Genomic DNA, 24,816 nt, shown 5'->3' with positions numbered 1-24,816 from the left:
TCAGCACTCGACTGGGCAGCCACAGAGCAGACACTTCCACATGCCTCTGGTTTTTTATAAGCGGCACAGGTCAGCGCTGATACGTTACCAGGTCAGAGTCACATCAGGCTAAGAGGCAGCCGATTGCAGCGATGATCTAAGGATAATACAATTACACAGAAACATGCAGAGTGTGTCACGATGACTGTGAGGAAGCCTTTCAAGCTAATACTGCTGCTTACAAGATCTCAGTGTTTTTTAATAATCCATCCAGCACTGAACACTGCACAATGAGAGAGCAGCTGTGCTTACTTAACAATTTGGTAATCCTATTATCTCCAGATCTCAGTTTAATTGAGCCGAGGTTCTCACCATCATTTTCTCGTTATCATTAGATAAGAAGGAAGATTATTGTTTTCTCATGATTTGGTAACTATTTGTAGCTACAGATTGCACAACTATTAACTTACAAACACGAGTATTTGCTCTCTTAGGATTAGAAAGATAATTTGGTCGTGACTCTGAGATCATTTAAAAGAGTATGAGCAAACATGGCTGCCCTTAGTGTCTGTGTTGTGTAAGTACAGTATCCAGGTCACTGCACCTATTGACCTACATGAGCACATTTTGTTTGAGGTGTTTTCATCCCGAGGTGGAAATTATTGCTGTTCATATGCGGAGCATAGACTGTATAAAAAGATGGACGACATGACAGCTCCCTGAAAGTGAAGCTCTATCGCCCCCTGCTGACTGGCTGCAGTATAGGTCATAAAGCCCGCCTCCTCCATGTTAACAGATGGGACATGAGTCAAACTATCAAAACAAATACACGTCAAATACATTTTTCTCAGACATGGTTTCTGTTATTATAGTTAGTTCTTATCATGCTGATTTATGTCCAAGTGTTCATTTTTCTGACAAGTTTATTTTTAATTAGTTATTTGATGCTGTCAAAAGGATGATTGACAGCTCTGTTGACAAATACGGCTCCTGCAGCCGATCTGTTCCGGATTAGCAGAGAAGAGGAACGGCGAGAGGAGACGTAACTAAAACAATCACTACAGTAAATGAAGTTTACATATCTGTGAACGTTAACCTCAGAACAACACGAAGAAGCTGTTCAGCTGTTAAATACATCGGTGTCGCGGGATCCTTTCTGTAGCTACGGCGGCTCCACCCGCTGATGTCTACTGCGCTCCTCCGGCTCCAAATTACGTCACCATCACAAGATGGCAGCACCCGTCACGGGGGTATTTTGGCTTCAGTTTCGTACAAGGGGAGCAGATGGACACGCGTCGTCCACCTATATATACAGTCATTGGTACAGAGAGCCTACTCAAGCATAGTCTCTATTTGAAGGTTATATAAATACTATACTGTAGGATGCTGGCGCAGAACCAAAGGGAGTTATTTTGGCAACCAATTAAGGTTTTTTATGATCTTTTATGTGTCTTGCATGTAATATTCCTCTTCATTAAACATGAGGGATAATTAGGGGATAAAATATTTGTAAAAAATAAAGTTAAATCTGTTGGCCAGGCGTAAATACATTCAAAATAATCTGAGATACCAGGCCATGACTTGACCTTTATGAAAGATGAACATAAATACAGACTTATGTCCGTATGCAAAGCTCAGCAAATTACCAAATTCAGAAATAATAACCTAATGATTTGAAATAAATTAGGCAAAGAATTTGGACGACACTCTGAAATCTGAATCTGAACCAAACCAGGTGAATCCAACAAAAACACTCCAGGCTCAAAGTGTTGCTGACTGTCGAGTAAGTACAGTGAAGTGTGTGCAATGAGACGTGTGTGTGTATGTGTCAGTGTGTGTGCGTCACACAGACTGTTGAAAAGAGGTCAATTTGGCAGGTTATCATCACCACCATCATCATCATCACCATCGCTCTCATTATAATCAGCAACAATAAAAGTCAATTTGCTGTTCAACACACTTGAGAACCTGCTGACTGTCCTCTTCCACCATCTGTCTCTGTGTACTCCCTATACTGTAGTTTACAGCTGTCCCATTCTACAAGCTGCCCTCGCAAATTCTCCTTTTAACTCTGTTTCTTGTCCTCACACAAGGAAACTCACTGAACTACAATCACTTTATAATGTTCATTCAAACTAAAAATCCACTTTCAACCTATTGTCTTATTTAGATGGATGTTGTGTAATGTCTGCTATCCAGGTTTTGAAGAAGTATTCAGTTCAACCAATGACGCACTGTCTTACAGATGACAAACACGGTAATGGATGTGTTTGTTGGCGTCTAAAGACCGAAGTAAAAGTTAAAAATACTGTCAAACCATCTTCAACATTAAAGTCCAGTGTTACGGTTGGAGAAAGAAGCGAGCTCCATCTTAAAGCTGCTATTGTCAAGCTCGTTGTTTTTGTTTGTGGGCCCGCAGCTTGTTTACGTTCAGTCCCATCGCTCTCACTGAGTGTTATGTTCAGCCAGCGCAGGCAGGGTTATGTCTGCTGAAAATAAACATGCTAACAAGTTCACTGGCTCAAGTTAAAGCTTTAATCCTTAAGATTAAAATTTAGGCTGGTTAGGACACAAACCTGTTTACATTTCACACATAATTCATACATCATTTACAATCCTAAAAGAATAAAAGTCCAAGAATTCTGACATTTTTATTAACATTTCCTTTGATTTGCTAAAACCGCCATAACCTTACAAAATGTCTGGGGTCGCTGTTTAAACACAAATCCATTGCAAGGAACATTACTGACAATGGTGGGCCTGTTATTTTCATTTCAGCTCTACATTTGTATACTGGGATTCAGCTTGGGTCGCTTTGCATGGTTCATAGTTCAAAACAATCCTATGCTGCAGAAGTAGAAATAAAACTCCAAAACCAACATAAATCCACCGTGAGCAGTACTTAGCAACACTTGGCAGCAGTGGCGGTAAAAACTTCCTTTCAACAGGCAGAAACCTCGAGCAGAGCTCATGGTGAATCTGCCTCGATTGGATGGACAGAGAGAGTAGGATAGAGGTAGATGCAGGATAGAAACAAACAAACAGAGAACAACATATGTTGTGGATGTTTGCTCACGCTCACACCTACGGGCTATTTGAGAGTCACCAGTTAGCCTAACGGGCATGTCTTTGGACTGTGGGAGGAAGACACCAACAATTATACAGGACAGCATACAATATGCCTGAAAGAAAATCAAAAAGGGCCTGTGTCCACTGACGCCTATTTTCAATACAAAACCAATGCAGTTCATCATCCTCGGTGCAAAAACGCCCTCTATGTCAGCTGTTTTTTGTCGCTGCGCTCTCAGTTGAAAATAGTTCAACTTTTGGAACAACACTGCGCTCATCAATGTCACTTCTCCCACACCAACCAATCAAAATCAAGAAGGGGCGGGACTTACGACATCAACTTTGTCAACAACAATGGCGGAGATGGAGCTAATCGTTTTGTCTTTTTCGAGGGAACAATTTCCAGGTGTAGAGCTGCTGTGAACGCCAGGACACGATTCCTGCCCATTGTTTTTACGTTTTCTAAATTTCCTCGCATAAAAACAAACATTAAGCAAACATATTATGCTTAATTAAGCTCCTCCTCCGCCATTGTTGTTGCCAAAGTTGATGTCGTAAGTCCCGCCCCTTCTTGATTTTGATTGGTTGGTGTGGGAGAAGTGACATTGATGAGCGCAGCGGTGTTCCAAAAGTTGAACTATTTTCAACTGAGAGCGCAGCGACAAAAATCAGCCGACGTAGAGGGCGTTTTTGCGCCGAGGATGGTGAACTGCATTGGTTTTGTATTGAAGCGATTTAAAACAGACTTAACGGGGAGCAGGGGGGAGCAGAAGTGCCGCTAGACAACTTTCATAACCTAGTAACAGTACGTGCAGAAGCGCTGTCAGATTGAGGTCGTGGACGCTGCAAGCGCAAAAAACAGCGTGAATAGACATGGGCCCTAAAGTATCATGTGGTGACCTGTGGAGGATATTAAGGGCCGAGGTCAGTGGTGAAAATATGTAAGTCTTGTGTTTATATGTTGTTTCTGCCGCCCCCAAGAGGCCTAAAAGTCTGTTTTTGCAGTTTAACTGGGGGAAAAGGAAGTTGTTGCGTTAGTCATGGGCACTGCTGGGAAATTATGCAAAAACAAATCAACAGAAATACCTACTCAGCAGCTCTGTAGATATCAGAAGAATTGGCCAGCATGATGATGGGTGCTAAAGCTTTTTTTCTCCTTTTCTTATCACATCCTGAACCCCTACAGCCGCTGATCTGAGGACTGCGCAGTTAATTCAATAATTTAAGAGTGTTCTGGGTTCAGGAGTCGTCGAAACAGTCCACGTATTGCGTAGTGGAATAGCCTGTTGCTGCTTGTAACACGTGCTGTAATTATAATATCATAAGAACAAAGGATTGTGTTTGTGTGTGTTTGTGACATTTTGTTCAGTTTATTTTATCTTGTTGTGGGTGTGCACCTACTGTGTGAATGTGTGTCCTGGAAGTAGGTGAAACATGCCTTCTGTTGCTCTCCTCCTCTCTCTCTGCTGACAAGTTCTCTTAACTGTGTTGTAGTTCCAGCGTGGGTATTAAAAATGAGTAATTTGGCAAGCTTTCTGTGTGAAATCTCCTCAGACTCGCAGAGATTTGCAGGCTGAGAAGTTCCTGACAATGACAGGATGCCATCTTCTGTTTGTAAAGGATATTTTTCTTCTTTAAAAAAGGCAGTACACTCTCAGGATTGTGTTACTGTGTCCCTGAGTTTCTTTCCTGCTTCTTGTTTTACACATAATGAGTGTTTTCTTCCTCCTTCCCTCCCTGTGTTTGTTCTCATTTACCCTGCAGGTTTTCTGAGCACAGGGGACCAGTCTGCGAAGGGGAACTATGGTCTGCTGGACCAGATCCAGGCCCTGCGCTGGCTCAATGAAAACATCGGCCACTTTGGAGGAGACCCGGAGAGAATCACCATTTTTGGTTCTGGAGCTGGTGCGGCCTGCGTGAACCTGCTCATCCTGTCCCACCACTCTGAGGGTGAGTTTATTTCCCTGTCAGCGTCACATTAGCAGTCACATACCCTGCTCAAAGGGGATTAACGTTTCAGGACAGTGTGGGTAGTGTATCTCCTTACAGAGCATGTTTGTAATTTCAATGCACAGCCAAAATGTCTCAATATCATCCCCCAAAGTGAAGGGATGCAATATTCAAGCATGAGTCATCCTCTGTGTGCAGCAGTATAGCACATACATATATTTTCAATAAGCGTTAAAAACTGAAAAGATTCATTCAGCTCGATTCAATTTGAAAGAATACCAGATTGTCAATCTGGTCAGTGCCGGAGTCGACAGATGGATGAAAACAGTGGGCTATATTTCCATAAAACCATTACTCACCTTTGGACACGAGCCTGTAATAATCCCAAAAAAACATCACATCACGAGGGACGAGGATCACTGACCTGCAATAACAAAATTGTCCTTCTCCAATAAAAATAACCCAGTCTGGGCAATGCATCAGGGAAAGATACTATATGTGTTTTACTTACTTTTATTTGGGCTTCAATTGAAGAACGTCATGAGGATTTCTATAGTTTGTTATTGCTTGTGAGCAGTACCGTTTTATAAAGCTGCATTAGTGATAAAGTTAGCGATATTTTTACATGAGGGATTTACTAATCAGATACATTAAAGACATGGGTTATCATTGGCACATGCATTTTGATATAATTCCATCCCTGTAATAGATGTGTAGTTTAATTAAAGTTCCCATTTTGGTCAGTAATCTTGCAATTTGCCCTAAATTACAGACTCCTCAGTTTACATGTCTGATGATTCACTGCTGCCACAGGAAGGCCCAAGAGGGGGATTTATGCTGTTTCACATTTTAAGACATATATATAATGTTACAATGTTGGATGTCCAGACTAAACGTGGGTGAAGTTTCCAATCAGTAGGTGAACGTATGTTGGAGTAATCCCCAGGCTTCTCAGCTCAGTCTGCAGGCTGCTGTGAACGCCAGGTTTCACACAGTTTTTTCTACACGCTGCACTTTGTGACATCACAAAATGCAGCCTCAGCAGGCTTCGGAGAGCTGGCCAATCAGAAGAAAGTGGGCTTGTAGGAGTGGGGTTTCTTAAAGGGACAGAGCTGACTTACTCGTTTGATGCAGAGGCTGTATGAGGGCCTGCACAGAGCACCAGTGTGAGAAAAGTTTTTTGTTAACTATAGATTATGCTAGCTTTTTTCAGTCTTTCAAGAAAAGCTCAGCAACTTTATGTTATGTTGCTGATCTTTGATATGTTTGATAAATGAAGTACGCTATTTTATTTATTTTATTTAAAAAATACATCATGTTCATATTTTGGATGGCCCGGTGGTGCAGTGGTTAGCGCTGGTTCCTGGTTCGAATCCCGGCTCGGATGTAAGGGGCCTTTCCGTGTGGAGTTTGCATGTTCTCCCCGTGAATGCGTGGGTTCCCTCCGGGTACTCTGGCTTCCTCCCACAGTCAAAAGACATGCTCGTTAGGTTCATTGGTGACTCTAAATTGCCCGTAGGTGTGGGTGTGAGCGTGAAAGGTTGTCTGTCTCTGTGTCAGTCCTGTGATTGACTGGTGATCAGGTTGTACCCCGCCTGTCGCCCAATGACAGCTGGGAAAGGCTCCAGCCCCTCCACGACCATGAACAGGATAAGTGGTATAGATGATGGAGGGAGATAGATGTCTTTAAGATCCCTTTTACACCTCTTATTAACATGTTCTGTATCTGGTCACAGTATTCCAGCAAGGAAAGACACATGTTAATTTAAGGTGTAAATGGGGTCAGACCTTGTGACCTCATCCGGTAGTAGATTGGCTCACATTATGTTTGGATCTAGTGCAATCCTTCCACACGTTATCATTCTGTTTTGACCTCTGTCACCTGAACACATCTCAGGAGGATACCGACAATGTGTTAAAAATACAGGTTTAAACGCAAGAGACAAGATTACATCGTTGTCATCCTTCGTCTATCCTCCAAAAGCTGCAAGCAAAGTCAACAATGCAGCTTGATTTTACTCCTTTTGGTCAACACAAACATTATGTCACACCACTGTGCGCCTAGCTGCTTTACTATGACAACCTGCAGCTGTGAGACGCCCCAACCTGCTACTCGGGTATTTATTCCTCAGTTTTTATAAGTTTGAGAGCATATTATGTAAATGCAATTCCTGTTTCATGTGCATATACAAAATACAAAGAACTGTTGCAGCGCCCTGAAGGCAACTCCTCTGGAAGCCCTGCAGAATACTACTCATTTGTTTTTGATTACAACATCCAGTCCAAGCATCCACCAGATGTTTGTTCACTAATCCTCTGATGTCATCTTGTTTGTAGAGCTCAGAAGGTGAACGGTACTTTATACTTTACCAAAAATTCTGATTATATGAGAGAACTCGCCTTGGAGAAATAAAGTAAAGAACACTTCTTTTTTACCCATACTGTATGAAGGCCATTCTCCTCTGTGTGTGTGTGTGTGTGTGTGTGTGTGTGTGTGTGTAGTTATACACACATCTTTTTCTTAGTCTTAAACATTCCGGAGAAGGTGAAGAAGCTCTCAATAATTGGGTAATAATGGCCAGGTTATTAGTGGTTGTCATGTCGCCAGATAATGTTGGCTGTGTTGGAGGCTGTCCATAGACAAAGAGGAATATTCACACGGGCAGACCGGTGTCCAAATTATGCTCTGGGTTTGTTTGTTGTTGCACAAATGTACTGGTTAGGTTTGGCACCCTTTTGCGGTTGACGTGGGAGTGTCTTCTTGGTAAAGATTATGGTTAGTTTTGCTCGTGTCACCAGCTACTGTCATGTAGATGAAAGTAGAACATTATCATTCGGGGGTTCTTGTGTGTATAATCCTCTTCTACTCCATTTTGAAGTCAGGCTGAAACACCACGGAGTGTAGAAAAAGTTGGTGGGTGAACAGTTTATAAGGGTACCGCGTGTGTATCTTTGAGCGCTTGTGTATGCGTGTGTGTGTGTTTGTCGGAGAGATGAGATGAGGAGCAGAGCCGGAGCTGCAGCTGAGAGGCTTCTTAATTGATTTCACAGGGAGAGGAGCGGGGGTGGGGCACATGCAGAATATGGGGGGGCTTAATTATTAATGACAGAATCTGCAGATAAAACAGAGGGACGGCAAGCCACTTTACATAACAGTGCAGCGGTGCAACAGTGCGAGCAGTTTTCTTTCTCTCTCGTTCTGTCTCTCCCGCTTTCTCCGGCGCGGCCATCAAGCCCGCCGCTGTGTGTGGAGTTGTCACCATTTCTCTTGCTGCTGTCTCTCCTTGTATGTAATGGAAAGCGCTTCATTCACCTTCCCCTAATGTTCATAAAGATTTTCTGCGGCTATAAAAAGCAGCAGGGTATCTACTTCATCTTGCTTCGTATGTAATACTCTACAATTGCTCCTCCTCCAACATATGCATTATTTAAAGCACGCACACTGGAAGGCCTTGAAGGCCCCGTCAGCTGCTGGTGAAAGTGTGTCAGAGGATGAAAAAAAAAGCCGCACTGAGGGAGAATAAGTGAGCGTATGTTTTCTGCTATATCTGCTTCATACACTGCTGTGTTCTATATGTACAGGCCTGTTCCAGAGGGCCATCGCTCAGAGCGGCTCAGCCATCTCCAGCTGGGCGGTCAACTACAGACCTGTCATGTACACCAAGATCCTGGCGCGGAAGGTCGGCTGCACTCTGGGGGACATGGCTACCCTGGTGGACTGCCTGCGGAGGAAGAGTTTCCGTGAGCTGGTGGACCAAGACATCCAGCCCGCGCGCTACCACATCGCCTTCGGGCCTGTGGTAGACGGGGACGTGGTGCCTGATGACCCTGAGATCCTCATGCAGCAGGTCAGAGATGATTCCTCTGAGTATCATTCACCGAGTGTGAATATTGCATTTAGTGTTGACGTGTAATGCTGTGTGTGTTTGTCGTGACCCCAGGGAGAGTTCCTGAACTACGACATACTGCTGGGTGTCAATCAAGGTGAAGGCCTGAAATTTGTGGACGACAGTGAAGGAGAAGATGGAATATCGTCAGCGTCGTTTGACTACACCATCTCCAACTTTGTGGACAATCTGTATGGATATCCTGATGGTCAGATCCTGCCCTTTATACCTCCACACCATGAACTAGTTAAAGCATACACTTTTACAACGAGTTACAGCTAAGATGGCAGAGCAACATCACAAGTATTTAGGTCTTTTCTTTAGTAAAAGTAGCACTACGACAGGTACAGTTAGTAGATGTGTAGCTTAAACATGTAATTGACTGAACAGAAAACTTTATTTGAATGAACAAAGAATAAAACAACACACAATAGCAGCAGAAGATAACAAAGACGTTGCGAACTGTACTTGCTGCAAAGTGTGTTTATGAATCTTCTTGTGTAATGGCTCTGGTCTGACTCCATTAGCACAGTTCATGCAGTGAGACTGCATAGCAGCAAGACAAGAAGTGGAAAGATCTAATAAAGCACAACTGTAGAGACTACATTAATATACCATATTTTCCATCTCATGTTCATCCATTAAAGCAATAATCTCAAAGATTTTCATTTAAATCTGTTAAGTCTCTATTGCCGAATGAGGTAACACAATGGTGATTGAGCCTATGGCCCACTCATGAAAGCCTTTGCATTTGCAGTATATAGTATAATTTTTCGACTTTCACGGAAAAAATCACAAGCGACGCCCTGTTAGTGACGTGTTTTCCATCACCCAGCGGTGGTTGGTCTGCCAGAGAGGGTAGGCGGAGCTAAGCGGCTGCTTTTCCGGTCTCTGCAAGTGTTGCGAGTAAACAGTAATCTACTTTGGCTGAACAAATAAAGAAAAGATGGATGACTACAGATACAACTTCAAAAATAAGTGAAAATGCAAAGAAAAAGAAACAAATTGGACGCTCAGATGAAGGCAAACAGTCTAAAAAGGAAAGTAGAAAGAAAATCAAGAGTTACAACCGGAGCCAACCGTGGACGTCACACATGCAACACTGTCTGGATATCTGGGAAGTGAGCTCCAGCAATAAACGTTTATAGCCAAAGAGAACGAAACTGAGATCTTTGCGATTAAAACTTTAATTACATTTTTATTTGTACTCGAGAGATCGTTGAGCTGCGACACTCATTTATAATAAAGAAAGAAAAAAATGACAAAGAAAACAACAACATAGAGGAACAGGAAACAGAGAATAGGCAAAAGCACAATCAGCTGAATACAAATAAATTAAAATGTTTCAGTCAGGAGAGAAAATTTGATTGCTGGGACAATTAAAAATATATATTTATGTAAAAACCAATTACTAATAATTTAATACATTCAGTAAAGAAGTTTAAATAAAAAACACAGCCAGGTTGGGAAGTTTAAGATTACATTTCTGAAATGTCCAAAAGGTAAAGCCAACATAATACTGTGAAGCAGATAACCATGCAGTCTGTGCACATACTTATATTAATTTCTGTTTTTTCCAAGGTAAAGACATCCTGAGAGAGACCATTAAGTTCATGTACACTGACTGGGCTGACAGGGACAACAGTGACATGCGGAGGAAGACCCTCCTGGCTCTGTTCACAGACCATCAGTGGGTGGCCCCGGCTGTCGCCACTGCCAAGCTGCACGCCGAGTTCCAGTCACCCGTCTTTTTCTACACCTTTCACCACCACTGTCAGACCGAGGCGAGGCCCGAGTGGGCGGACGCGGCTCACGGAGACGAGATCCCCTACGTGTTTGGGATTCCCATGGTGGGAGCCACCGACCTGTTTCCCTGTAACTTCTCCAAGAATGACGTGATGCTCAGTGCCGTGGTCATGACGTACTGGACCAACTTTGCAAAGACAGGGTGAGTATGATGGACAATAAAGAATTACTTCACATATAAAGTGCATCTATCTCATCATTTCGTCAGGCTTCCTTCATTTTCAGGATCCATTTCAAACTCGTAGATTACATATCTAGATAAATATCAGAATTAATCAAGCATGTTTCATCCTTTGATTTCTCTCCTCCAGGGATCCAAACCTACCCGTTCCTCAGGATACCACGTTCATCCACACCAAGCCAAACCGCTTCGAGGAAGTCATCTGGACCAAGTTCAGCTCCAAAGACAAACAGTACCTGCATATCGGTCTGAAGCCTCGCGTCAGAGACAACTACCGCGCCAACAAGGTGGCCTTCTGGCTGGAGCTGGTGCCACATCTGCACAGCCTCCACAAGGAGATCATCAGCTCCATCACAACTCGGCTGCCACCCGGAAGAAACAACCCCTGGAAGCCCCCTCAACGCCCCGGCAGCCACTCCACACCTGCTCCACCTGCGCCGCCCGATCCCGACCCCGACAGTTCAGAGAGACCCCGCTACTCCCCCTTCCCGGACGAAACGAGGGACTACTCCACCGAGCTGAGCGTGACGGTGGCTGTGGGTGCTTCGCTTCTTTTCCTGAATGTGCTGGCCTTTGCTGCGCTGTACTACAAACGGGATAAACGCCACGAACTCATGCAGAGACGCCACCGCCGACTGTCCCCGCAGCGTGGCACCACCATGGGCATGGGCATGGGCGTGGGCATGGGAGTCGTCGGGGCCCCACCGCACAACGACCTGGCGCTGAGTCAGGAGGAGGAGCTCATGTCGCTGCAGATGAAGCAGCAGAGAGTGGAGCTGGAGCACGGCACGCCCCTCCCTTCCCGCGCGCTCCACGGCGACCTGGAACCGCTCCGGCCGCCTGTGTGCCCACCCGACTACACCCTGGCCCTGCGGAGAGCACCGGAGGACGTGCCACTGATGACAGCCAACACCATCACCATGATCCCCAGCACCATCAGCGGCATGCAGCCCCTCCATCCCTTCAACACTTATCCCCCCGTCCCGGCCCCGTCCACTACACCCGTCCCCAGCCACAGCAACAATGCCCTGCCACACCAACACTCCACCACCCGTGTATAGGACCAGGCACAACCGCACAAACTGCTCCATACAACCTCCACCCTCACCACCCTCTTCTTCTTTACTGTACCTTTGTCTTTTCTCATTCAGCCCTCAGATAAAGCTGCAGCTTGTAAGATTTTGAGCAGTGAAATACCTCTAAAATGTAATCACTAATCAAGGAGGAGCTGATTGAAAAAGCTCCTTTTCCAAAAGTCTCTCATCATAGGTTCATACTGCTTTGCCCCGCTACAACTCCTCACTTATGTGAGCCACCAAATGCAGCTTTACGAGCTAGTCACAATCAGTCAGCTATCTTATGTGTAGCTTGGTTGTTTTGCGCATGTGTTGTTGTGTCAGTGTAAAACTATGTTTGACATAGCTACATATATTCATTCTCATTCATTTAGTAAAATGATAATATGGTAGTGAGCAGCTTTGTGTGAGGGAACATATGCCCCGACAAGCTGTCTGTCATAAAGCGGTGATTTCTTGAAACTTACAAATTGCAGCTTTAAAGGCCCAATCTGGAAGTGACACTTGGAACCCTGTGTTGAGCACTGTGTCCAAACAGATGTTTCTGCGCTCTTATTTTGGCGGCTTTTGTTGAGTCTGGCGTGTGCGGACAGCGCCTGAAGTACAAGGACGAACTGTTCAAATTTCAAGTTTAAAGTTTGTCGATTTTAAAAAACTTTATTTCTGCTGTTTGCAAATTTATGTACCTGTTTAAAATCCCATTGTTGACTAAATTACATCAGAAGTTGTTACACAAATGCTGCTCAAGACATTTCCAGATTGGGGCTTGAACTGTTGGGCGCAACAGGAAATACCTGGATCATACTCAGTCTTTGGGATGCAACCTGGAATCCAGGCTGCCCATTAGAACTCGCTGCATCTCCGCCGTAATCACGTCCATTACTTTATTTGTTTCTCACACATTATCTCTCTGTCTGTACCCTCATCTCAGCCCATTTAACTGCCTCTCTCTCTCTCTCTCTCTCTCTTCGCTCTGTTTCTCTCCACATCTGCCCTCGTAGCTCCTTTTTATTAAACCATCCACATGATCCATTTCCATCCTCACCTCTCTCCTCTATCTCGCAATCACTTCTAGACTCTCTTTTCCTTTTGGAGTCTTTTATACAAGAAAAAAAAAACACAAATGTAAATGATGTATTATTAATAAATTGTAAGGATATGAATGAAAAAAAAAGATATTCTGATATCTCGTTTTTACCAGCATTCTTGGTGCCAAGTACTGTGATAAAGTTCCTCTTTCACTGGCGTCCAGTGGAGCGCCTGGAGAGGTCCATCCTGACTCTATCTTACAAAAGGAAATACCATCATAAAAAGTGCCAACCCCTTCATCTTTCTGTTCGATCCACACACTTTCTTTTTTTTATTACACTCAATGTTGCACTGTGGCTGGTCTCTTCTTTAAAAGGGAAATCAGATTCAATATATCCTCGTTTAAAAAAAAAAAGAATATAAAGTTTTATTAACTACTTTGCTGTGTGGGATATTTGCATGATGTTTTTTTATTTTACTAAGCGTGTGGACGGAGACGTTTGTTTGTCATTTTGATGATTTGCCTTGTTTCTTCATTGATTTTATTTTGAAAATCATTTTCATTTTCTATTTTAATATCAGCTGCACTTTGTGGTACTTCAAAAAGGGTATTAAAGTATTAAGAGATAATTATTGTGTAAAACTATGATTATAACAAAGAGAGTAAATATTTCCTCTTTATTTTTTTCATTTCCTAACACTGAGGCTGTGCCGCAAAACTACCAGAGAGACTGATGAAAGACGTTTTCTTTCCTCCCTCTTTTCGCTCTGTTTCTCTTTATCTTTTGCAACTGTCTGCAGTCACTGTATCTCAATCTCACCTGAAGAAAGCACTTTTTTAAGTTACAAAAAGAAAAAAGAAACAACTACTTTACATGAATAGTCTAAATAAGGTTTTTGTCTGTGACTGACATTAACCACATGCTTCAAGTGTGTGAAGACTGCCTGACAGTTTATCTTTTCGTCTGCTCTTTTGTTGTTTCATGGTTCTCCCTCTCTCTGCAAGGCGGGGGAAAAGGATAAAGTATATTTATGACGGTCCAAAGGTGAGAAAGCCTTGTATGCGCGTTTCACATCTTTCGCACAACTGAACACAGAGACGGGTCACACTCTGGACTATTCTGAAAAAAAAAAAACCCCAGTGACATTAGGACAACACTGGACCGATGAAATATGTTGTCAGCTGATCTGTCGATGCACAGAGGATGCGTTCTAAAAACCTGATTTAAAAAAATCTTTATTGACAGACATTACACATACACCATATACCACAAACACTAGGCGAGCAGGGTTCACCCTGCCTCCTTGTAACATTCTGTATCCTGTCTGCGGAGGATAACGACACTCTGGATCCAGACTGCCATCCCTCACACTGGACTGGAGCGTCTGCCAGGACAAAAACAACAAACACACCAACACATGAAACAAACTGTACATTTTTTAAGTGTAAGAGAACAAACTGGAATTTGTAAATATTATGTTTGTCGTTTGGTTTGAGTGATTGGCCGGATCTTTTCTTTGTGACAACAGGTGCAAGTCATGATGACGAACATGATTTAATTAGCACTCACGTTTGATTCTCCTTTACTTTCCTAGATCTCGAGGGCAAATTCCAATAGGTTATAGTCACATGAAGACATCTGTTAACATACGTGAGTAATAAAAAAAAAAATTCACAGCATGGTTGAGGTTAGCATAAACACAAAAAGGAATGATTACAGCTAAGGTTAGCATGGATATGGTGTTAAAAATGGTTTAACTGCAACACTTGGCACTGTCCGATCAGTCCTAAAGGCGACTATTGCTTGAAGTTAGTAGTTTCATTGGTTAAAAAACCGAAGAACAGCTGCAGATGAAGGACGGGAAATTATGAATGGTTTAAGAAAAGAGGCAGAAAAACAAGAGTCAGGTTTGTTTTGAATGTGCTCAAAAGAAACCACAAATCAAGGAGTTATTCTTGTGATACTGTTGGATTTACTTGTCAGTGTCTCACGTTGTCTTGAGCATCATCATACAGTATTAACCAGGAGGTAGTAAAATCCTTTGTACTCTTTCTGTCTTATTTCAGACTCTAATCATGCTGTTATACCTTCTGCAATTTTGTCTGCACATTCTGTTTATGGGGTTATCTGCCCAGCTGTTAGATGTGAGTTTGAGTTGCCCACGCTTCAAAAAAACAGCATTAGTTAGACTCTTTTTGTTGTTTTTAAACAAGGGTTTGGACAGCCAACAGGTAACGGAAGCACACTCACCAAGTTTACATGTTTACACAACAGTTTTGATGTTGGCTGGAGGTAAGGAAAGAAAAAAAAAAAGAACAAGCATAACAGGGATCCAAATATCTTCTTATTACAACATTTATTGCTGGAATGGTTAAGTGAAGGCTTGCACCTGTTTGTCTGTTTCATTTAGTCTGATTCAGTAACCTGCTTGAAGCTCAAGATACTGTGAGAGAGCATAATGACCAGAAGGGGTTGAAGAATTAAAGTTAATATTTCTATTTCAAATAGAGGCTATTACACACTGTATGTTGTGTATCTGAACTGGAAAACATTAAAAGACATTCTTAAACAAAAGCTCGGCTGTTTCTGTCGCACTGTCAGAGATGTAATATTTAAGCTGTATTACATTTACTTGAGGGCAGAAGATCCCCTAAAAACAAGCAGTAACAACAACTTAAGTGGTACTCATAGACTGTTTACAAAAAGTGGAGGTTGCCTCCCGGCCTGAAGGGTAAAGTGTGATAAAGCAGCTAAAGCCTGAGGGCTTGGGTACGTTGTGATCGACAATTTGTTTTGACATTGAACAGAGAAATGCCTTTAAAAAAATGTCAGCAATATGTTGCAACCTGACTCCTTAAATATACTGTAAGGAGTCGGGTTTTTGTTTCAGCCAGTACATTTAGTTTAAATACTGTTTCTCCGTAGCTTAAATTAGCATCCCAATCGATATCAGTTAGGCTACTAAACTTTGCGCACCAAGCTAGCGCTAGCATTAGCTAACCTTCTGCAGCTATAACAGGTGACATCACGTTGGCCATGTCCACCTCTCATACACAGCCTATGGTGGTAATTGTTAACTGGTTAGCAAGCAATTGCTTATTAGCACAACGAGCAGGAAGGAAACAAGGTTATTTTTCAAGTTGAGTCATGTTCCTTGCCACACTTACCTTTTAGCTGTAGTTTGGTATCCACTCCTGAGAAAATTACCTCTGTCATTAGCTAGTTGATGTTAGCTGCCAAGTGAGACTTAGCTCACCAGCCATTTAGCTTAGTTAGTTAGCTTCTATGTTAGATAGCCTAGCTAACTTTGTGTGTTTATCATTTGGAAGTGTTCAACAAAGATGTCAACTTGATTTTTTCCCCCCTTTATTGCTGTGTGCTGTTAGATACAGTTAAATAAGGAGAGCGTGAATTAAATAGTTAATTTGTGGGATACATTATAAAAAGGTGTAAAAGCTCTGTGGAGGCGGTTGGTTGGGTCACTGTGAACGACTAATCCAACATTAAGTCATCGGATTCATTGGCAATATTTAAAATATTTACTGTATATTGGAGCTTAAAGTGATGGGTTTTTTTTGTTTATTTTCTTATTTTTAATCATTTATTTTGCATTTTGACTTTATTTTAAACAGGGAGGAGTGACAGGAAATATACGAGGAAGAGTGGGGATGACATGCACCAGAGAGCCACGAGTCAGTGGTCCAGCTGGCTGTGATGCTTTGAGGACATTGCCTCTATGGGACGCCTGCTTTACCGACTGAGATAAACTGGCACTCCTATGTTTTAGTTTTTAAGATAAAAGAAAATAATGTGGCTTTTCAACCGTAGGCCTACCATTGTGTCTATTTCCCAGAACAGTAACTGTCCAGGTAATTTTTTAATTTGTGGTTCATGTTTGTGGACTTGAGCCAATAATTTTTTTCAGTTTGGTTGTTGCTTGGTAGCATATAGCTAGCATTGAGCATAACATTTACAGTAGCCTATTCTCCTTATGATTTCAGCAACACAAACTGAGTTCTGAATTTAATTTCATGAGGTATTTATTACATTTAAAGGCTTTAAATTTCAAAGCCTAAAATAACTCTGCAGCACCAGTTTTGTGAGGGGAACCATCCTCAGAGCTTTGTTTATTCAGCTGTTGTACACAGTAAATCAATATTACAGCAAATATACTGGAACAGACTGATCCACTGGTCCGGCTGGATAAAGCATTCATGCATTAATTCCACCCAAGCTCTGATGTGGAAATAATTTAACCTCTTTTTTTGGCCTCAGATTTTAATTCTGTGGTGAATAAGAATTTTTTCGACCACATTGCACCTTTAGTCCCCTGTAATCATATGTGCTCTAACATCTTTGGCATCATAAATATCACAGAAAGACTTTAGTCAAAACAATAAAGATAGATCATTTCAATAAGTAAACCCTGCCCTCGGCTCCATTGCAACTGGATTATTTGGATTAACATGCAAGTATTCCCTGAAGGACAGAGAGAAAAGCCAAATCTGACCTTGCACAAATGCACATTTTGTAAACTTTTCTGAAGTTTTAATCGGTTTTCATCTTTATTTTGGTATCAAATAAGTGGCTTGAATTATTGCTGCAATAAGAAGCAAGTTATTAATGCCCACTGGGTCTAATAACTCTCATGGTTGATGTGCACTGTATTAACCAAAATCATCTTTGTTATCACTTCAGCTAATTCATCATGAATAGATTGCACAATTGTTTAGGTGACTGATGCAGAGAGTAGTGTCATAGTATTTTTCATTTGTGCTCACTCAATTACCTCTGCAGATAATCCCTCACTGTAGGTCTCCCTAAAGGCAGCGGTTACAGAAAATACTCCCTCTCCCTCACTAGATGGCAGTGTACAACCATAATGTATAAAAAGGCCTGCTGCATCAGGAAAAGACTGCTTCTAACCCAAATGAACCAGCGTCTCACGTGTCATGTTGCAGCAACTATGAGCTACGATGGTGGAGTGCCGCTAGGAGGCTAAAGTGGGCTCGTTACTATGACGTCCGTTCCTCAGAAAACAATTAAATGGGTAGGTGCGTTTAACTGTTTATTAAACTAAACTACCGACTTCCAACACAAAAAGCTAAATGTCTTGTCTGAACTCCTGCAAACTCAACAGGTACATAGAAGGTGAACCCGGTGCAAATTACCGGAAGTGATTAAACCATAAAAGTGCGACAAAACAAATGATAATCAACTTAGGCATGAAGCACATTATCTCCTAAGTGTCTTTCTCAAAAGTGCAAATAGCACTAGCTCACTCCTGAATTGATGAAATGTGGACAGTAAGTTTGAAAGGCTGGAACAGTAAAACAAATGTATGTGACCGTCCATTGGATTTAGTTTTTATTACGTTCAAAGAATGACTAGTAGATAACCTAAATGATTAAAGACAATAAAACCCATGAGCTACTCATGAAAGTCAAATCCAATTTTTATGACTCACCAAACATTCAAATGCACATATGCTCAAGACTGCAATGAAAATAAGTTATTTTTAAAGCTTACTACAGTTTTACAAGAACTTTTAGTAAATAAAAAGCTCAATGTGTATACAATGTAAAAAGAAAGTAGTTTATCCATGTCTTTCTTTTCACTACGAACAGCGTCAAGCCTCAGTATTATACTAAATAAAATGTTAAGCGCACGAATGATATGTAACACAACCACAATGAAGACCAGCAAATTATGATATTTTATTTGATCAGTCAATTTGCATAAAATCCCAAACACATTACAGAATTACAGCCCCTTTGCCAGCAAAATAGCTCTCCCTAGAATATATCCTGCTTTTATTTTTTCTAAGAGGAGAGATGATGAAAGAAATCATTCATCAAGTAAAATCTGATTTAAGAAAGAACTTTTCAGTTTATGAAAGCACAAGTAAGACTTTTCTTTTCCCTGAGCTACAAGGGAAATTAGCATTACAGAGAATTATGACAATATCAGATTTTTTCTCATTACTCTCGAGCAAAAAAGCACAAACCTCTACGAGTACCTATGTAATCTTAAAAGTAACAAGAAACCAACATGCGCAGGTAAAACCTTCAGATGGTATGTTGCAGGTAAAGAGGAAGGGGTGAGGGAGAGATGCAGTTGTCGTAGAAGATCTGAAGGTTCTGATCGACGTCCATGTGGTTTTTCAGAAACATCTCCAGCTCCTGGACCGTCATCTCATGAACGCTGTTGCCCTCTTTGGCGTTTTTAGCCAAGGCCCCGTGGGACGGGAAGCGGATGCGGACATCGTGGGGCGAGTTCCGGTCGTAGTCGGTGCAGCAGTAAGCGGACCACACGTCTTCAGGGATGGCCACGCGGTCCTGGTTGTTTCGACGGATCATGTTGCCTCTGGTGGTCACTCCTGTGACGATGAAGGCCGTGCCCCTGCAGAAGTTGTTGAGGCGGATCCGGATCCTTTCTTCATACTCACGCCAAGGCCCGATGTTGAACTCCCGTATCTCTGGGACCACGTTGGTCAGGGTGTAGGTGGCAGCGCGGTCGTGTGGAGTGGACTGGTGCTGGTCTGGGTTCAGGTGACCTCTCTCATATAGAACCACGTCAGAGTAGTCGTCCAGGACAGCCTGGCTGTCCTCGAACTTCATGTGCAGATAACCAGTGGGGAAAGGCAGCATGTTTCCGTTTCCATCGATTTCTGCAAGCTGGGGAGACATAGAAGAGCATTTATTAAACAGCTATCATCTATGAGGTCATTTTGTCTCCCTTTGTCCCTTCAATGTCCCCTCTGAAAGATATTTTAGTCTTCAATGTCAGCTACATGGTTACACAAATGTTAAAAATGAATAAGACACCCCTTTATGAACTTTAACTTAAAGACACATCTCTGACCTGTGGTTCATACATCCATGGGTAGTCCACCCGTCTGTCTCCCTCTGTTTTCTTAAAGGTATAAGCTGAGTAAACTGGAATCCTCTTCTGGGGGTCGTACAGGGTCACAAATCGAGGTTTGTCCGCGTAACGTTGGCAGATCTTCTTCAGGTGGGTGCCCATGATCCCCCTCGGTGGTGTCCCCATGTAGAGGGAGTCCTTGCATCTCTCTATGTGATTAAAATCTTGAACAATCGATGCTGGCATTAGAGGCAAAAAACAAACTGTCAAAAGAGCCGTAACTAAAGGCGTTAGCACGTTCATGGCTGAAAACGTCTCCTCTGAGTGTCCTACTACTGCTATTGCTGTAAAACGACAGAAGATGTTTGCAGTTATTATTTAAATGCCACACAGCAGATATGCAAAGCAGGTAGAGTATCACCTAAAGACAGGCCTCCTTCTTCATGTAGGTGTGGAAGTTCAAGCCAGTGCACTTCACTAAGCTACAATTGTGCATTCATTTTAACTCACGTGTCTCATCTCTTAAATGTTGCATGTTTTCAGGTTGTGTGGCTCTATTTGAAGGAAAGCTACCCTAACAAACTTAAGGATCTATCAGGGTTAGATTTACTGCATCATCTCCTTGACTGTTTACACTTTATTGACAGGTTTGTCCTTGTGACATCCTTCTTAATGAGAGGATGGTTTGACCTTTGTGGTCAATATTATATATGTATAATGTGTATATTATATTAATGGTCTCATCAATTTGTCAGACAACAAGATGCTGGATCGTTAAGTCCTCTCAGGGTGTATTGCCAATATTTTCCATGTCAAACATGTCCTACATTCACCTCAGTACAACTTAGAGTGCATAATAAGCACACCTGTTCTGAACAACTGGAAGCCACTACATTTGCGAGGCCTCCATTTGGCACAAGAACCCAGAGCTACCTTCCAAAATAACTTGCCCTTGAAAACATCTTGACCTTGCAAGATAATTTTTCTTTCAATGCCGTAAACATACCAGTAACTATGAGTGAAAATCACTCACATCAAAGCCTGAATTCTGCTGAGTTTGCTCTTGAGACACGGGCCTGGAATGGGATATGCAGCGACGTGCTGTCACTGTAATGGTAAAATGCAAAACTGTCTAATCTATCTCAGTAATGAACAAAAGGCTTCAGTGACCAGAGTGCTTCAGAGGTACTATACTACTCAGTGTGAATGGTGGATAAGCCGACGGGGAAAGGGGAGATAAACTGTGAAAGTTTAACTATGACATAGAAACAAAGAGCGTATGAGTGCGAGCGAATGCAAAGATTTGAATGCCCACTCTTTAGTTAATCATCGACAACAGCTCAAGTTAAAATGTTATAGAATAATCAGACTTAAACAAATGATCAGAGACATTTTTTACAAGCTTTTATACAAATGATATTTATTCATTTAACATCATGACAGGGGGAAAACGACAGTACAAATGCAACAAGCCAAACAAGAGCAAGAATTTTATACAAACTTATTGGGAAGTTAATCATGAATATAAACAAGCAAAATGAGAAAATAACCCAGTACTGCACATAAATAAAGAAATCAATTTGTTATAAATTATTTCATAGCAAATGGTTCAGTCTTCTGCCAAAATGGCTGCTTGACCTATTTTGGCAGCTCACTGCGTCCCAAGCAATTAATCCGTCTGAAACCCCTTTCCTGTTTTCAAAGTGTTTTTGTTCTGAGTCCTTCATCACAGCTTAGACACATTATGTTTTATTAATTATTACAGTTACTAACAATTTAGTGGCAGTGCCTGCTCAGTTTTCTCTTCACTTCTGCAAAGGAAGTTTGCATGTGTTTTTTAGATTTTACAACAACTCAACCTGATGGTTGCATTGACCGTATGAGAGGAGGGTTACTGACTGATCCACTCATCAACCACGTTCCTGGTCAGTGCTCTGAAGAAGATTCTCATGTAAATGACTCATTCCCAACTGGAGTTACTCTTAGTTCCCTTTGCTATCATATTTATCTAACTTAACTTATTTGCTGTCCTTCACCGACCTCTGACTGTCTGGTTTTGTCTGGCAACATTTTGGATGTTGTTTGTGAGCTTGTTTTGGGGTAAGTTATCTGATCTACTCATGCAAGGGGGGAGACATGGAAATATAGTGGTGTAGGTCAAATAATAATGAGCAAAAATTAATAAGAAGAAAGAAAATATCACTTCTTATTTAAAGAGTAGCCGCATATTAATTTAGCTAAACTTTAACACCATGAAGTGAATGAGAACTAGTTAGCAAGTATGAAGGAAATTTGAAACAATGTAAGATTAAACATAGCAAAAAAAGGTATGAATAAATAGTTCAGCTGTATTACTAATATAAGCCATTGATACGTGGTTGAACTATAGCTCAAAGTAATGGATAAATAGTTAAAGCAGGTCAATGTAATGGTGAAAGTAGATAGCTAAAACTAATTGATGAAAGGTTGAAATATTTTTCGTAGTAGCCCAATGATAAGTGGTTGAACTACAGCTGAAAGTAATGGATTATGGTTAAACTACTTGCCTAAAAGTAATGGATGAATAGTTGAAACAGGTCAAAGTACTTGCTGAAATAGTTAGCTAAAAGTAGGCTAATGGATAGGCCTACATTAGACAAAAGTAATACATATTTAAAGAGGATAGCTAAAAGTAATGGATAGATGGTTAAAGTATCAGATATGATAAATGATAAAATGATGATGGTTGAATGAACAGTTAGCTGAAAGAAGGCTAATGAAGAAATGGTTGAAATACATAGCTAACTGTCGGCTAGCTTAATGGATAAACAGTTGAAACAGTTTGTTTAAGAGTGCGGGAGAAGTGGTCCAAAAAGTGTTTGATACTTGACTAGATAGCCAGATGTTAATATGCCTTCTAAAAGAATTAGCTAAAAAAATCAACTGTTGAAACAGTAAGCGAAAGTAATAGAAAGGCTAAGTGGTTAATGGTTAGCGAAATGGCTGAAATAGCTAGCTTTAAGCACCCTGATGAAAAAAGAATAACTTTAGCAATAGCATTCGAGTTGAAACTGCTTGATAAGAGAAATGTTTGTAAACTGTTGAAATTGGTAACTATTATTGGATATAAAGGCCTGTAAAAACATTAGCCAAAAGAAATACATTTGAGAACAGCTAGTTAGCTAAATGTGATGCAGAAAGGTTTGAAATCATTATATTATGCTAATTAGCAGTTGCATTAGCTAGAAGCATTCCTAAATGTCATAATGTTTAATTATTATATTAACACTTGTTAGTAGTTTTAAACTACTTCCTGTTCAAAATCTATTCAAATGATCACATTGGGAACATGACTGATGGTGTAAAGCTCCCTCTGACAGAAAAGATTGGGAGCAGCCAAGCTGAACAGAAATAGCCTAAAACGTGCTGAATATTAATGGTGGGAGTTTACAGCGCTGTCCTATACTGGCCTTTGCTCAAGTCTATCTTATGCAAATGGGAACTGTTTGTCAGATTAGCTGGAGCAACAATCCTTCACTGCCTTAATAAGTCAATTTGAGTGACTGAGTGTTGTTATTCATCGAGGGGCCTCTTGCCTCTCTGATCTAATCCTGAGTTATGACAATCATAACTAATGTAGCCGGGGCTGATGATGCAGTTATGTGAACAGACATTTTTCAGCTGTCAGCATTTTTACCAATTAAAATTATAAATTCAGACCAAGTGCAGAGGCCAGATCAGCTGCCCTCAGCTGCTTCATCTTCAGGAGAAGAGACTTTGGCTCTTTTACTTAGATTAAAGTTATCAGTTCAAACTACTGGTCGACTGTCCTCACACAGGTTTTTTGGAAACTTATATTTTAAATGTTAGCCTTGGGGGCAGCACTTTTGGGTGGTTTTTATGATTTTCAAATGTGTGCCAAAAATCATCTCAGTGTCTCTTGATTTGTTTGCTTCTTATGGTTGATTAAAGAGTAAGGTGATTCTCCTTAAACAAGACTAGGTCAAAACCTAGTACGTGGCTGACCACATCAGGTCAATGTGGGAAATGTGTTACAAGGACTGTCCTTATGAGGCTGATGAGAACGTGTTTGAAAGCAGGTGCGCTGCGGACATAGGTGAGGACAGGGGATGAACAGCGGAGGAGCAGCCCCGCCTGCTCCCCCGAACAAAGTATCCAGAGCCATATAGACAGAGAGTCGCGTCAGTGGAGGTCCAATATGCTCCACGAACCTCCATGCGATGTCGCAACTCTCTCTCTCTAGGGCTCTGACAAGACATAGGTTGAAGGCTGACCAGGAATAAGCCCGTTTGAATGTCCCAGCCTGTTGAGTGATTTAATGACAAAGAAATTAATTTATTCTGATACTAGGAGATTTAATAATAAGAAAATACACAGAGTATGACAGTTTTATGTGACACAGTATGACAATTGAACTGAATACAGGCTAACCTTTTCTGTGTTTTTTTTCTGCACCTACTCTACTGTATTTAAACCTGAACATCATTCAATAACTGATATTGTCCACTTGGAGGCAGTGTAGGCTTGCTTGTTGCTTGTTCTCATTTCCTGCTCCATGATCCAATATTTTAACACAGGCAATGTGATAAATGCATAAAAAATAAATCACTTTTAAAACCAAGCAAGAAAAATACAATTAGGAATGAAAAAAGGCAACAAACTGTTTTATCGTTGTTTTTCAAGACAAACTCAAGTGGTGATCCGATTCAGTTCAAGACAGTTCTTTGGCTCTAGGTCCAGCATTACGCAGTATTATGTTCTAAAGGTAAACAATCTTGCCATGTCTGTCATGAATTATTACTTTCCTGTGACATTAAACTGTGTGTAATAACACAAGTTGTTTAAATCCATATTGTCTTTATGTTCTAATTTATTATTACAGAAACATATAGGGAAATGTAGCCTATGTTGTTGGCTATTGGTTTCATTGATGTACGAATATTTCTTCATCTAGTCTACTTGTATGTAGGAAT

At 41.3% G+C, this 24,816-nt stretch overlaps 2 protein-coding genes across 2 annotated transcripts in view; one reads left to right on the top strand and one right to left on the bottom strand.

Moving 5' to 3' along the window:
* nlgn2b (neuroligin 2b) overlaps positions 1 to 15,553 on the top strand; it is a 77,318-nt gene extending 61,765 nt beyond the window's left edge. The window contains exons 5-9 of the mRNA XM_069666644.1: positions 4,813 to 4,998; positions 8,581 to 8,846; positions 8,940 to 9,093; positions 10,467 to 10,833; positions 11,003 to 15,553. Coding sequence (XP_069522745.1) covers positions 4,813 to 4,998; positions 8,581 to 8,846; positions 8,940 to 9,093; positions 10,467 to 10,833; positions 11,003 to 11,933 — 1,904 coding nt within the window. The 3' untranslated portion in view covers positions 11,934 to 15,553. The remainder of the gene's footprint in view (positions 1 to 4,812; positions 4,999 to 8,580; positions 8,847 to 8,939; positions 9,094 to 10,466; positions 10,834 to 11,002) is intronic.
* A 3,438-nt stretch (positions 15,554 to 18,991) lies between these two features.
* LOC138600006 (endonuclease domain-containing 1 protein) lies at positions 18,992 to 20,089 on the bottom strand. The gene is made up of 2 exons (XM_069671688.1): positions 19,844 to 20,089; positions 18,992 to 19,656 (listed from the first exon to the last, which is right to left on the bottom strand). Exons 1-2 carry the CDS (start codon positions 20,087 to 20,089, stop codon positions 19,048 to 19,050), a joined length of 855 nt encoding a protein of 284 aa, XP_069527789.1. The 3' UTR covers positions 18,992 to 19,047.
* Positions 20,090 to 24,816: the final 4,727 nt, after the last annotated feature.

This window comes from Semicossyphus pulcher, unplaced genomic scaffold (genome assembly GCF_022749685.1).
Source record: "Semicossyphus pulcher isolate SPU_LCO1_2020_fin unplaced genomic scaffold, fSemPul1.0.p SCAF_10, whole genome shotgun sequence".
Lineage (NCBI taxonomy): Eukaryota > Metazoa > Chordata > Actinopteri > Labriformes > Labridae > Semicossyphus > Semicossyphus pulcher.
The sequence above is the reverse complement of the archived record's forward strand: the minus strand, read 5'-3'. Positions and strand labels throughout refer to the sequence as shown.